This window comes from Poromitra crassiceps, assembly GCF_964638095.1.
Source record: "Poromitra crassiceps genome assembly, chromosome: 11".
NCBI classification, from domain to species: domain Eukaryota; kingdom Metazoa; phylum Chordata; class Actinopteri; order Beryciformes; family Melamphaidae; genus Poromitra; species Poromitra crassiceps.
Window position 1 is genome coordinate 36,405,727 of NC_139643.1, and position 14,548 is coordinate 36,420,274.

Below are 14,548 nucleotides of genomic sequence, written 5' to 3' on the forward strand. Positions count from 1 at the left end.
TTTTCGCAATTCTCTAAACATTTTTTATGCAAAATGCACAAGCAATAAGGCATGTTTGGTTCAGAAACAACATAAACGTGTTTTTGTACTCAGGCCAACTCAGCTAGTCTGCTAGTTCCGGTTCCCAAGTGTAAAAGTCACTGGCGATGGCAATGTATGGCGATTTTGGGTGAAACGTTTAAATAAGGTATGTGGTTAACAAAAGTATATGAAACAGCGAACTTAGTGTTCAGCAAGATAATCTTAACAAACGAGGACCACCGACGACTCCCTCCCTCACGAGGGAATCAGCCGAGCAGCGTTTTGGTAAACAAACCGCGTCACTGGCTGGCAACGGCAATGGAACCCAAGTGGCGCGAGGCGTGAGTGTCTGACTGTAGCCAGTTAACTTACATTTTAAAAACTGCGACAGTTCACACAACTTTAACACGACATGCATATATTATACATCAAACTCTTGAGCTACTTCTGCTCTCTCACTAAGCGATGTGATGTATAGTTTTTGAGATATTAACGTTTGTTTGACACAACTCTACTATGGGTGTCAAGTGACGTCACGCTGATTCGTCCGCTAAACTCCGCTCATCTGGGCATCCGAGGTAACCAAAGCCAACACACGTGCACAAACTATACAGGAAGTAGGGCCCACTGCTCCAGAGCTGAAATTGCGAACTGTAGTAATACCGAATATCACACAAACAATTTCCTTTGGTCAAATATCGCCGAGTTATAAGAAGGTAGCGTTACTGCCGTTACCACAGGCTAGTCTAGGTTGCGGACCAATTGAAACAATTTTGCTAGCGACGTTAGCTAACGATATAGCGACAACAATGGATGGTCTGCTAACAACACCGTACGATGATGAGACTGAAGAATTCCATAAATGCGAGGTATAGACACATTTTCAAGACAACATACCTATAAATGAATGGTGACCGAATTACAGCTTTAAGCATAATCTACAAGTATTTAACATGACTTATAACCACTACTGGTGACCAGGTTTCCTTGGTGGCTCCGTCACGATAGATGACAAGAATGCTGATTGACAGTTTGACTATTCCCTCAGGTCTGCCATTCAACACACCAGGGTGACTCCGCGTATAAGATACACCTGACCACACAGTTACATAAGAGGGTAAGCGTCTTTGAGTCCTTGAAAAGCGCTATATAAGTCCAATTTATTATTACCATTATCGTTATTGTTATTGTTTTGACTGTATTTGATCTTATGAAGCAATTTGTGACGCTGGTCTGTGAAAGGTGCTATAAATAAACTTTACTTAGGCAGGCTACGACTTTACTTAATTACCAATTAACCTGAATAGACTACCAACATTCTATGGGGCCAGACTTTGGGGCCACAATTAGTTAATTTTTCCTAATGTGCGCATTCGTTTACTTAGTTGCTGCTGGTCTCTAAATAGTTCATTTAATGAGCCCTGTAAAGTATGTCTATAATAGTATTTGGATACTGTCTATTTGGAGATCAACAGCTTCTAAACGAATGTGCACATCAGGAAAAATCAGTCAGTCAGTAGCCTATATTCTCTGAAGTGTTCTTCCATCTAGTAGAGGCATTTCTTCATCAAAGGTAATAGATACAACGTAGCTAGGTTGGGTTTTAGTGTGCTTTTCCATGCATCTCCCATAGGCTTCAATAGAACTGGCCCAACGTCTTCTGGCACCATAGATTGTTGCTATGATGTGATGTTTCTTCCTTCTTTATATGTTCCTTGGCTGGAATCAGGACGTGCACAGTCACACATATTAGCTTTCGCTACTTTTGTTTACATCTGGGGACCATCATTCCTTACTTGACAGTTGACACTGTTTCCGATCCTTGTGTCCTATCATGATTTGTCATTGATTGCTTCAAACTCGGGGAGTGTGCTGCAAGGGAACCCCATTTGGGAACCTGTTTTGTTCGTCTGGTGTAGGGGTGTAGGGGTGCCTTACAGCAGGGTGCTGATGATGCGGGTTTGGTAGACCTGGTAGAGTTTTGTGCACATGGGTGTTTGTGGGGACCACTCTGTATTTGATAGTTGGCCATCACTGAGGGAACCCTCGCAAGATGAGTGCTCAGTTCCACGTCAAGTCGCTGGAGACTGTGGATCCGAGGTTTGTGAAGGTGTTAACACAGTCAAGTCTTGTTGTCAATGGAGAGGTATGTGAAGCTGTTAGCACAGTCGAGTCTTGTTGATGGAGATAACCAGTTAAAAGTCCCCCCATAGCTGCCTTAACTCTTGATCTTTAAACTACACCTCAAATGAGTTGTGGTTTTGGTGAACCTTTTTGTGTAAATTAATTGTGTGTTTCCTTGATATAACCCTTTCTCTATTTGTAGCAGTGGTGAACTTCGCCACTAGTCTGCACTGTGGTGTGTTTACCCAGCACTGATTGATGTTATTTTTATTGCTCTCTTTTTGATTCCTGGCAGAAAGAGGATACCTTGGTTGCTCAGGGTAAGTAGTTTTCATCTTCGTCAGCTTGGGAACTTCCTGGTATAGAGTAAGTTTGCTGTCTCTTCTGACAGCTTATTAAGTCTACACATGAAGGCAACAAAGGTCACTGTAATCTATTGCCTGTTTTTTGATGTACAATATTATCAGTCTTGGTCCACCTCTGGCTTGAAGGTGTCCTATCTCTTCAGATAGGATAATAAAGAACACGCCAACATTTTGGGAGATTTGGCTATTTGCCATATTCCAGATAGTAAGATGAGGATATAGATGCCTTTCTCTTCTCTATGCGTGCAGTACAAGATGCCATGCACCCCTCCTGCTAGTTAGCTTTGCACAATGAATTACGAGAACAATTACGAGAAATGGTCATTCTCGAAGCAAATAGAGTACCCGCCAGAATGACGTATTTTTGTACGCTTAACCAGAAATCGCCACCATGTTGGGTCCTCAGACAGGGACCCAATGTGAATGAGAATGTGGATTTCGGTTAAATGCATGAAATAAGGTCTGTGGTTAACAAAAGTTTATGGGAGTGGTATTTTGTGTTCAGAAGAATAATCTCCACAAACGAGTAGCCTGGGTAAACCCAGCCCCCACGTGACCTGCTCTCAGAGTTCCCAGTCACTACGTGACTGCGAACAGGTCTGAGAGCAGGTCACTGGGGGCTGGGTTTACCCAGGCTAACAAACGAGGACCACTTTTATGACTTTTTAAACATTTTCTTGAAAATCGGCTAAAAACTGCATTTATGCTTCAAAAGTAATAAAAGTGGTCCATGTTTGTAAAGATTATTCTGCTGAACACAAATTACCACTCACATAAACTTTTGTTGACCACAGCCTATTTCATGCATTTAAGCGAAATCCCTCTTCTAAAATCCCATAGCCATTTCCCCTGATGAACCGAAGTGCTACTTCCGGGGTCATTCCTGCGGTACTCTATACATACATAGCTGGAACTACTTTCCAAACATGGCCGCCTGGCACAGTGATTGTACACCGCGTCTCAAAAGCACCATGACAACTGACGTTACTTCCGTCAACAACGACCTCTACTCATACGTTGACCGAGGCAGAGGCGCTGTGTGCAATCATCAGTCCCTTTTGTTTGTTTTGTTGATGGAAGTAACGTTAGTTGCCATGTTGCTTTTGAGCTGCTGTGTGCAATCACTGCAATCCAGGCGGTCATGTTTGGAAAGTAGTTCCGGCTATGTATTTGCTTAGAAAATTACCGTTTCTTGCAATTAAAATTATTATTTCACAGCGTGGTGAGTACACGAGTCACAACATTTACAATATACAGTAGAGCGTTTTGATGCTGTTGGAATGTGTATTTTTGGTGACTGAACGGGGGTATGCTGCTGTACCATTCGACTACCGTTCATTGTGCAATGCTTACTAGCAGGAGGGGTGCATCCCATCTTGTACTGCACGCACAGAGAAGAGAGAGGCATCTATATTCTCGTCTTACTATCGGGAATATGGCTCCCAAATCTCCCAAAATGTTGATGTGTTCCCCTAAATATTGTGTGTGTGTGTGTGTGTGTGTGTGTGTGTGTGTGTGTGTGTGTGTGTGTGTGTGTGTGTGTGTGCACAACTAGGGACTGCAGATGTGAATTAGCAATAGTGCTATAATCCGGCATGTTTACATTTGTATCCCTGATGCTCATGTTCATTAATGTGCACTGTCCCTATTCAAATAAATAAATGAAATGAAAAAACGAAATGAAAGTGTGTGTGTGTGTGTGTGTGTGTGCGCGCGCGCGCACTCTCTCACTCACACACACACACACACACACACACACACACACACACACACACACACACACACACACACACCATTGTAAATGGAACTGACAGTCACACATGCCCACGCGTGGGGCCAATTAGGGCCAATTTGTCTATATACTTTTTTTTAAGCACTGCACTTATAATTAAATTATTTCTTTAATCCTTATTTATGACCTGAACTGTCACTGTTGTAATGTTCATCTTTTTCTCTCTTCTTGTGATTGGGTTTCTCAGGCCGTGTCGTCAGGGAGCCGCAGCACCGGGAGGATCATCACAATGTCAATGATTTCGAGGACATTGTACAATACCTACAATACCTGAAGCTTGATGAGCCCATCATTGGTGAACAACTTGATTATCACCTTGAAATGGTTTCATTTTATATTTAAAAAAATCTCTGTTTAACATTTTTGCTTCTCTTATTTCCTAGGTCTGAACCATTTGGAACAAACACCTGATCTAATCTACAGTTGTGGTGACAATTACATTCAGTACACTTGTAGATTATGTGAACAGACTGCAACTCTACCCAATATGGTCCTTCATGTCATTGGACGTCAACACCAGCAGAACTGCATAGTAAGGCGTGCACATTTTCAGAACAAACTGATATTTGCTAGTAGTTGGAGCTTTTGAATTTCTGCTGTGCTCTTGACTTAATACTTTACTTTGCCAGCCAAATATCCCAAGAAGGATCATAAGGGCAAAAGCAGAGTTGTTAGAGAGACAGGATGGACAAGGATCTCCAAAGGTGGGTCACAGACACATAATTAGTCAGATTTATAGGCATATAATAACTACATTTGATCACTAGACAATCAAATTGATTTAGAGCCTAACGGAAGTTTTTGGTATTTACAAATTGTTAATGTTACATTTTTTGTGTTTTAGCCACCAAAGGAAAACGGAAATGTGGACAAATCAAACATCTCAAGAGGTAGACTCCATTCTTTTACTTTGGCTTCTGTATATGAACACTGAACAGAAACGTTTGTTTTACTGAAGACATTTCAAGGAAAAAGCAAGCCAAGTAATTGCTCAGCCTACTTCATAGAAATAGTTGAATAGACCTGGAAGTGTAAGGGCTTTCATGGATATTGATGGTCAAAAAGTGGGGAATCAGAACTTTGTCTGCTACCAAAACCGGAATATATATATTTATATATTTACTCTTTCCCTCTAGTTTCACCAAAGCGAAAAACGGACCATAATGAGGGGAAGTACTCCTACCAAGGGAGCCATCCTCTAGATGCAGAAGATAGGTACAGAAGAGACGGAAGTAGGGATGAGATGCCCCATAGACAAGTTTACCATGGAGACACTTACCCTGAGGAGGCCCCTCCTCACAGGAGGCCCCACCCAGAAAGCGATGCCCTCAAGCAGTTCTACTCTGACAAAGTTCGGCGTGGCCGAGTTCACTCTGCTGACCCTCGTGGTGCAACGACGTTAGCTAACGATATAGCGACAATGGATGGTCTGCTAACAACACCGCACGATGATGAGACTGAAGAATTCATTGAATGCGAGGTATAGACACATTTTCAAGACAACATACGTATAAATTAATGGCGACCGAATTACAGCTTTAAGCATCATCTACAAGTATTAATTTAACGTTACTAATAACCACTACTGGTGACCAGGTTTCCTTGGTGGCTCCATGTCACGATAGATGACAAGAATGCTGATTGACATTTTGACTATTCCCTCAGCTCTGCCATTCAACACACCCGGGTAAAACCGCGTATAAGATACACCTGACTGCAGTGTTACATCAGAGGGTAAGCGTCCTTGAGTCCTTGAAAAGCGCTATATAAGTCCAATTTATTATTATCATTATCGTTGTGCATGCATTGTTGTGCATGTGCACATTAGGAAAAATCAGTCAGTCAGTAGCCTATATTCTCTGAAGTGTTCTTCCATCTAGTAGAGGCATTTCTTCATCAAAGGTAATAAATACAACGTAGCTAGGTTGGGTTTTAGTGTGATTTTCCATGCATCTCCCATAGGCTTCAATAGAACTGGCCCAAAGTCTGGCCTTCTGGCCCCATAGATTGTTGATATGATGTGATGTTTCTTCCTTCTTTATACTGTAGGTTCCTTGGCTGGAACCAGGACGTGCACAGTCACACATATTAGCTTTCGCTACTTTTGTTTACATCTGGGGACCATTATTCCTTACTTGACAGTTGTTTCCCATCCTTGTGTCCTATCATGATTTGTCATTGATATTGTCTTCCTGGACTTGACATCAAGTGATGTTGCATGGGACCCCCTTGGTTTGGATCCCTTGGTATCATGCATTGTGTGGTGATGATTTGGATGCCTGATGTGGTGCTGGTACGATCTGTGTTCTCCAACATCGATTTTCTTGCCACATTTTCTACTTATAGTTTGTGCCACACTGCTCCTATGGGTGTAACCACATCGAAACTGGGTATAAAATGTTCCTATGATTTGTCCCTCCAATATATCACTTTAAACACAACTATATATTTTCAATAATCTGTCTAAGAAAGGCAGAACCTTCTGTATGTCTCTCCTTCACATATCTCGGAAACCGTTTCTCCAATCGACTTCAAACTCAGGAAGTGCGCTTAGGCCCTAAGCGCAATTCCCAAGTTTGAAGTCGATTGGACAAACAGTCCAACGTCCAACTAAGCCTTAGGGGGACCTGACAGAGTGCAGTGCTGAATTTGGTGCAATTCGGACATGACCGTAGTCATTACGCCACCTACTGGCAACACAAAAGAGGTTTATCTCGAGAATTGTTTGTTCGATCGACTTAAAACTTGGGGGGTGTGCTGCCGGGAACCCGACGAAGCGTGGTGCCAAATCCTGTGCAATTCGGACATGCAGGAAGTCATAGCATCACCTACTTGCAACACAAAAAAACGGTTTATCTGTTCAGCCGTTCGTCCGAACGACTTCGCACTTGAGGAGTGCGCTTCTGGGAACCTACAGTAGTGGCAACGCAAAAAAACTGTTTATCTTGAGAACTGCTTATCCGATCGGCTTCAAACTCTGGGAGTGTGCTGCTGGGAACCCAATTTGAGAAGCCGTTTTGCTCACCTGGTGTCGGATGTCCAGGCTTCACTGCTGTACAGCAGAGTGCTGATGATGCAGGCTTGGGAGTCCCCAAGTTTTGTGCACATAGGTATTTGTTGGACCAGACTGTATTTGATAGCTTGGCCATCACTGCGGCAACCCTCCCAAAATGAGTGCTCAGTTCCACGTCAAGTGACAGGTCGCTGGAGACTGTGGATCCGAGGTATGTGAAGGTGTTCGCACAGTCAAGAGTCTTGTTGTCGATGGAGAGGTATGTGAAGCTGTTAGCACAGTCAAGAGTCTTGTTGTCTTTACTTTATTTCATTTAGCAGAAGCCTTTCTCCAAAGCGACGTACATAGGTATGCAAGACATAGAAACAGGTATACAGATATCGATGCCAGCAATAATAATACATACAACAAGAAATCATAGGTTGGTGACAACATAATTCAAATCAAGAAGAAATCATAGGTTGGTGACAACATAATTCAAATCAAGTACATGAGCAGCAAAGAAGAAGAGGAAGAAGGTAGGGTCAGGGGGGATCAAAGTGGAGTGAAAAGAGATGTGTTTTTAGCCTTTTCCGGAATATGGGGAGTGACTCTGCCGTCCTAACCATAGGGGGAAGATCATTGCACCATTTTGGGGCGAGGCAGGAAAATATGCTCGATCAAGAGCGACCCTTGAGCCCGCGAAGCAAGGGAGGGGCGAGATGGCCTGCACTAGTGGAGGGGCGGAGGGAGCAGTGAGGTTTGGAAGTTGACCATAGGTTGAAGGTACTGGGGGGCTGTTGAGTAGACAGCCCTGTAGGCTAGAACCAGGGTCTTGAATTTAATACGTGACAGGATTGGAAGCCAATGGAGGTCACGGAGGAGAGGGGTGACATGGGAGAATTTGGATTCGTTGAAAACTAGGCGGGCCGCAGAATTCTGGATGAGTTGAAGGGGTTGGATGGCAGAGGAGGGGAGACCGGCTAGAAGAACATTGCAATAATCTAAGCGTGATATGACAAGTGCCTGGACTAAAAGTTGGGTAGCTTCTCTGGTTAAAAACAGGCGGATTTTCCTGATGTTGTAGAGGGAGAATCTACAGGAACGTGCTGTCGCTGCAATGTGGGCGGAGAAGGATAGCTGGCTGTCAAGGGTTACTCCAAGATTCCTGGCGGTTTGGGAGGGAAGTACGGTGGTATTGTCGATGCATAGGGATAGATCGGTCAGAGGGGAGTCTTTGTCGGGGAGGAAGAGAAGTTCAGTTTTACCTAGGTTGAGTTTGAGATGATGAGAAGACATCCGGTTGCCTATGTCTTTAAGGCAGGCGGAGATGCGTGAAGAGATTTGTCAGTCAGAGGAGGGAAAAGAGAGGTAGAGCTGTGTGTCGTCTGCGTAGGAATGATAGGAGAACCCGTGTCGATGGAGATAACCAGTTAAAAGTCCCCCTGTAGCTGCGTTAACTCTTTATCTTTAAGGGAGGTACGGTGGTGCAGTGGTAAGCACTATCGCCTCACAGCTCGAAGGTCGTGGGTTCGATTCCCACCTGGGGACGAGGTGAACGCTGAAGGAATGCGTGCCCGCCCGGGTGGGGTCGGCAAAAGGGCCTTTCTGTGTGGAGTTTGCATGTTCTCCCTGTGCCTCCCGGGGGTTTCCTTCATATAGGAACCCCCTTCACAAAAACATGCAATATCCTGGTTGCTAATGTGGTTCCTCCTCTGGTCGTTAAGGGCGCCTGTTAACACCTTAAGTGCCATAGCCGAAATAATTCGTCTTACATAATCCAACGCTTAAGTGCCAGAGCCGAGTTTACTCGTCTTACATAAACATTTTTTTTTTTTTGACGCTGGGACATCAATCAACAACTTTTACATCTTCGAGATCACTATTGGAGCAAGATAATGTGTATAATCTATTTTACCGACCCACTAAGTGTTGACAGTGCTCCCCCAGACGACCGAAATCAAAGAAAAAACTGCCGCGGGACCAAGCCGTTCAAGGAAATGCCGTGGCGATTTTACAGTAATCCACTTGTCTTGCCTGAGAGCGGCCGCGCACCGGCAGCAGCACACAGAGAGCGGAGAGCGATTTGCAAAATAGATCATAGGTGAAACACACTTTGAAACACCTCAGAAAGGCCATAATCAACATCTGCCCATCGCCCACGCATTCCCCGGCCCATCTTGACTCGCACAAGGAGCGTCCGCACGCAGGCAAGCAGGCAGGCAGGCACACAGGCAGGCAGCAGCAAAAGCGCTTCTGACACGCCCGCTGTACAGCCAGGAGGAAGGAGGAGAAGACACACGGAGGGAGGAGTTTGAATGAGAGGGGTGTTTCCTGTTGTTATGGAGGAAATTACTGTTCAAAACTATTGTTTAGAATGTCTGACGGTCTTACTGATGCCAAAAATGAATGGTTAAAGTGACTGTTTCACAAAAAGCCATTTATCTCTGAATAAATTTCCAGACGCTGAAACCATGCTGTACTCAACGGCTAATATCTACATAACTACTAACTCTGCAAACTAACTCTTTTAGACAGAGAAAGCACACATTCTATTAGTTATTTTTAGATGATTGGTGTTCATGAATTCTTAACAGAAAAGAATCCTCGGCTGTTGCTAAAATGAGCCAGAATCGTCAAAAACACCCCTGGCACAACTTACCTACAGGAATGAAAACATGGCTGGCATTCAATGTGTTAAGAGGGAGGGGAACTGGTTGGAATAGCGTGAACCTCCCACGTGCTATGTCCTACCGGTGAAGCTTCCTCTGTCAGGTGAAAAGAAGCGGCTGGCTGACTGCCCATGTCTCGGAGGAAGCATGGAGCCAGTCTCGGCTCTCCCCAGATCGGCAGAGGATGGAGTAGCAACCAGGATTGAGAAATCAAGTGAGCACTAATGGGGGATAAAATGCGATAAAAATCAGTGGGGAAAAAAACAAAAAACTCTTTATCTTTAAATAAAACAAAACCGGAATATATATATTTATATATTTACTCTTTCCCTCTAGTTTCACCAAAGCGAAAAAAGGACATTATCTTTACTACACCTCAAATGAGCTGTGGTTTTGGTGAACCTTTATGTGTAAACGGATCGTGTGTTTCCATGATCTAACCCGTTCTCTGTTTGTAGCAGTGGTGAACTTTGCCACTAGTCTGCACTGTGGCGTGTTTACCCACCACTGATTGATGTTATTTTTATTGCTCTCCTTTTATTCCTGGCAGAAACTGGGGGATGCCTTGGTTGCTCAGGGTAAGTAGTTTTCACCGTTGTCAGTTTGGGCACTTCCTGGTATAGAGTAAGATTGCTGGATTATTTCTTTAATTCTTGACCTGAACTGTCAGTGTCGTATTGTTCATCTTTTTCTAACTATGATTCTGTTTCTCAGGCCTTGTCAGGGAGCACACTTTACTAGATTTCAAGGACATTGTACAATACCTACAATACCTGAAGCTTGATGAGCCGATCATTGGTGAACAACATGATTATCACCTTGAAATGTTTTCATTTTATTATTATTATTATTTAATTTTTATCTCAGTTTAACATTTTTGCTTCTCTTATTTCCTAGGACTGAACTATGTGGAACAAGTGTCTGTACAGATCGACATACATTACGCTTGTAGATTATGTCAACGGTCTGCAACTCTACCCAATATGGTCTTTCATGTCATTGGAGGTCAACACCAGCAGAACTGCATAGTAAGGCGTGCACATTTTCAGAACAAACTGATATTTGCTAGTAGTTGGAGCTTTTGAATTTCTGCTGTGCTCTTGACTTAATACTTTACTTTGATTTGAATGTAGGAGCTGAGACGGCCAGACTTGGTGACTTGGGCGAAAGGAAAGCCCCAGCCAAAAAAGATCATAAGGGCAATAGCAGAGGTGTTAGAGAGACAGGATGGACAAGGATCTCCAAGGGTGGGTAACAGACGCATAATTAGCTGGTCACATTTATAGGTATATAATAACTACATTTGATCACTAGACAATCAAAGTGATTTAGAGAGTAACAGAAGATGTGTGTGGTATTTACAAATTGTTAATGTTAACTTTTTTGTGTGTTTTGGCCAATGAAGGAAAACGGAAATGTGGGCATCCCAAGAGGTAGGCTCCATTCTTTTACTTTGGCTACTGTATATGAACACGGAACACAAAAGTTTGTTTACTTAAGAAATGTCAAGGAAAAATCAAACCAAGTAATTTATTGATCAGCCTATTTCATAGAAATAGACCTGGAAGTGTCAGGCTTTGATGAATATTGATGGTCAAAAAGTGGGGAATCAGAACTTTGTCCGCTACCAAAAGTGGAAAGTTTGAGGGCGAGAGCAGCGCTATAAAGAAAAAATCCCTCGTGCCACCTGGCTCATGTCCCACTTTTTATGCCGTGGCCACCAGGTGGAGCCATCTAGAAGATCCACACATTCGCCTGCATCCACATTGCATCCACTGATGGCGTGGAAGCCACACCATTATTAGACTGTCCCTTTTCTTTTCTTTTTTGCATGTTTTAAGCAGGGGGTTCCTATCTGGAGGAAATCCCAGGGGAGCACGGGAAGAACATGCAAACTCCGCAAAGAAAGGCCATTTTGACGAGCCCACATGTGTAGTAGGCACTGAGGACATGGGAATGGGGGGACACCCTCAGTGCCCACAATGTCCCAGGCGGGAATCGAACCCAAGACCTTCTTGCTGTGACAGCACTACCACTGCGCCACTGTGCCCCCTCTGTCTAGTTTGCAAAATATGGGTTTTTCCAATTAACTGGCTTAGGAAGTTCTGCAGATGGCAAATAGGTGAGGGCCATTATACTGGGGCTTAAAGAAGGTATAAGAATGATTGTATATTGTGACTAAAATTCTATGTTTACTCTTTCCCTCTAGTTTCACCAAAACAAAAAATGGACCATAATATCCCTCCGAGTCACCAGTGGTCCCTGGACGGGGAGTCAGGCAGACATGAGGCCAAGAGGAGGAGGTTCCCTGAACCTTTGGAGAATGCCCAGCCGTATGACAAATATCAGTTATTTGAAAGTGTCAGAGTGTTACTCCAGGGAAGAAAAGCACCACAAATATGGGAGGCAGCGGACAACCCCGGGCCTAGCAGAACCGCCCCCCCTGCCCCTCAGATACCACTGGAGATCCCAGAGCCATTCAGAGGCTTCCTGGACGGGGGCTGCAAGTAACGAGGACAATGGAAAAAGAAAAAAGAAGAGTCGCTTCTCTGATGCAACTAAAGAGGAGGTGGAAAGGGCAAAGGGGGTGCAAGTGTTCTTATAAAACGGATAGTTCCGATAGATCAATTAGCAGAGGTGGACAGTAACAAAGTACATTTACATGAGTACTGTATTTTCTGTAAACATTTTTGAGTATCTGTACTTTGCCTGAATATACAGGTATATATATATAGCCCTGGCTGCTCCTTGATGGCGTACTTCTGGGATTTATGACATCACTGATGATGTCACAGTGGGATTTATGACATCACAGTGGGACAGAGAAACGGACAGAGCACTAGCTCCCATTTATATACTGATGATGATGATGATGGTTGGTTGGTTTATTTATTTTTTTATCACCCAGGGGGTGGGGGCCGTGGTCATAAGAAGGCGAATTCAGGTGTATCAGTCAGTCCGGGATGCTTATTATAACCAGAAGAGTAACACACCTCCACTCAGCAACAAGCAGACAATAGGCTGCTGCCGCCCAGAGCTGAGGACACACGGAGCAAGAGGACACTGAGCCAGGGAACGCAGCACAGTGTTTCCCAAACACTGGGCCGGGACCAACAGGTGGGTCACAGGAGATTTGAGTTGGCTCACCAAATACATTTAGCTGAATTTCTTACACAGTATTTTATTTAAAATGTGTATTTTGTTTTACTGAGAGGAAATAAACACAATTAGACTGTTAACTCTGCCTAAATGCAGTTATTTGGTATATTATCTAGTATTTCACATGACATGTTACATGTGCATAAAACAAACTTATGATTTACCAAACGTATATCTCTTGAAAATGGCTGGTTTCCCTTTTCAAGATAATAAGGTAATGCGGAAATTGCCGTAAAAGTGGCCACTGGTCAGGAACGAATAAATTAATTAAAAAAAAATGAAAACGACAAGTTTCTATAAGCAAGTCAGTGCATTCACTAGGTTGTTTCAGACTCAGGTTCTGTAAATGCAGTATGACAATAATGCAACAATGCCTTGACATTAAAAAGAAAATGTACTTTGCATACTTAAGTATTTTTAAAAGCAAGTACTCCAGTAATTTAACTAAAGTAAAAATTTGACTTTGGTAGAAAAGCAAAGAGAGGAGTGCATCTTTTGAAAGATGAATAAAAACCAGCAAGGTGCTCTTTGGTACAGGGCAGGGGTGATAAAATGAGGAAGGGCCTGTGTGCCACAATGCGTAGGTGTGTTTTTAATCCTTGCTATGCATTAGCAATGCAATAGTGTTTTTATTTTTTGACCACAAGGTCTGCTGTAATTTTGCTTTGTCACCTGCTTACCCTGGTGATGCTTGGAAAAAAGGGACGAAGACACCAGTTTCATAATATGAAGAAAAGAAGAGGAAATTGGCAACCAGTTTTCTGTCGTCTAATCTAAAATGTGTTTTATTCCTAACCAACATCAGCCAGTGACAATGTGACATTACCATTGGCAGTCATTCTTAATTTTGGGGAACTGTCTGTCCCTCATGATGGGGCACCAGATTTGTCTATTCAGCAGATTATTTCTCCATATGTCTGTTATTTTCCTCTTTCCACCTCCTCACTCTGTGTTATATAGCCTACTACTGACAATATACTAAATTAAGATTTATAATCAGTCACAGGCAGGCTACCTGTATATTAAAAGTTACATGTAAATATGAAGAAGTTGCTTGTTATACATGTTTGACTTTATGATTTGTGTCCATGTAAACATTGTGAAATTGTCAGATCTGTGTAAATTGCTGATATCGCTGTAGTAGTGAAGAGAGTGAAGGAGCTTTATAGTTTTATTATCCAGTCTACTGAATGTTGCGCAGCTTGAACCACACTTTCCAAAACCAGACTTATAACACACATATTATTACTAGTTTTGTACATATGTACATACAAAGCAAATTCTTAGAACCAAATATTACAGAAATATGTACAAGTACAACCCTCCCCCCAAACCATGGGGTTTGCGTGCAATTGGGGGTCCTGGCCAGCAGGAGGCATCAACGGTCATAAGCCATGCAGACGAAGGGTACACTCGTTTTACT

General features: G+C 43.1%; 1 protein-coding gene across 1 annotated transcript; it reads left to right on the top strand.

Annotated features, from left to right (window-relative positions):
- Positions 1 to 653: 653 nt before the first annotated feature.
- On the top strand, positions 654 to 13,086 carry LOC310785385 (uncharacterized protein). The gene is made up of 15 exons (XM_083646438.1): positions 654 to 890; positions 1,070 to 1,138; positions 2,441 to 2,465; positions 4,490 to 4,597; positions 4,686 to 4,834; positions 4,932 to 5,006; positions 5,147 to 5,192; positions 5,439 to 5,782; positions 5,968 to 6,036; positions 10,517 to 10,544; positions 10,681 to 10,764; positions 10,864 to 10,994; positions 11,100 to 11,213; positions 11,372 to 11,399; positions 12,176 to 13,086. Exons 1-15 carry the CDS (start codon positions 831 to 833, stop codon positions 12,475 to 12,477), a joined length of 1,632 nt encoding a protein of 543 aa, XP_083502564.1. The 5' UTR covers positions 654 to 830; the 3' UTR covers positions 12,478 to 13,086.
- Positions 13,087 to 14,548: the final 1,462 nt, after the last annotated feature.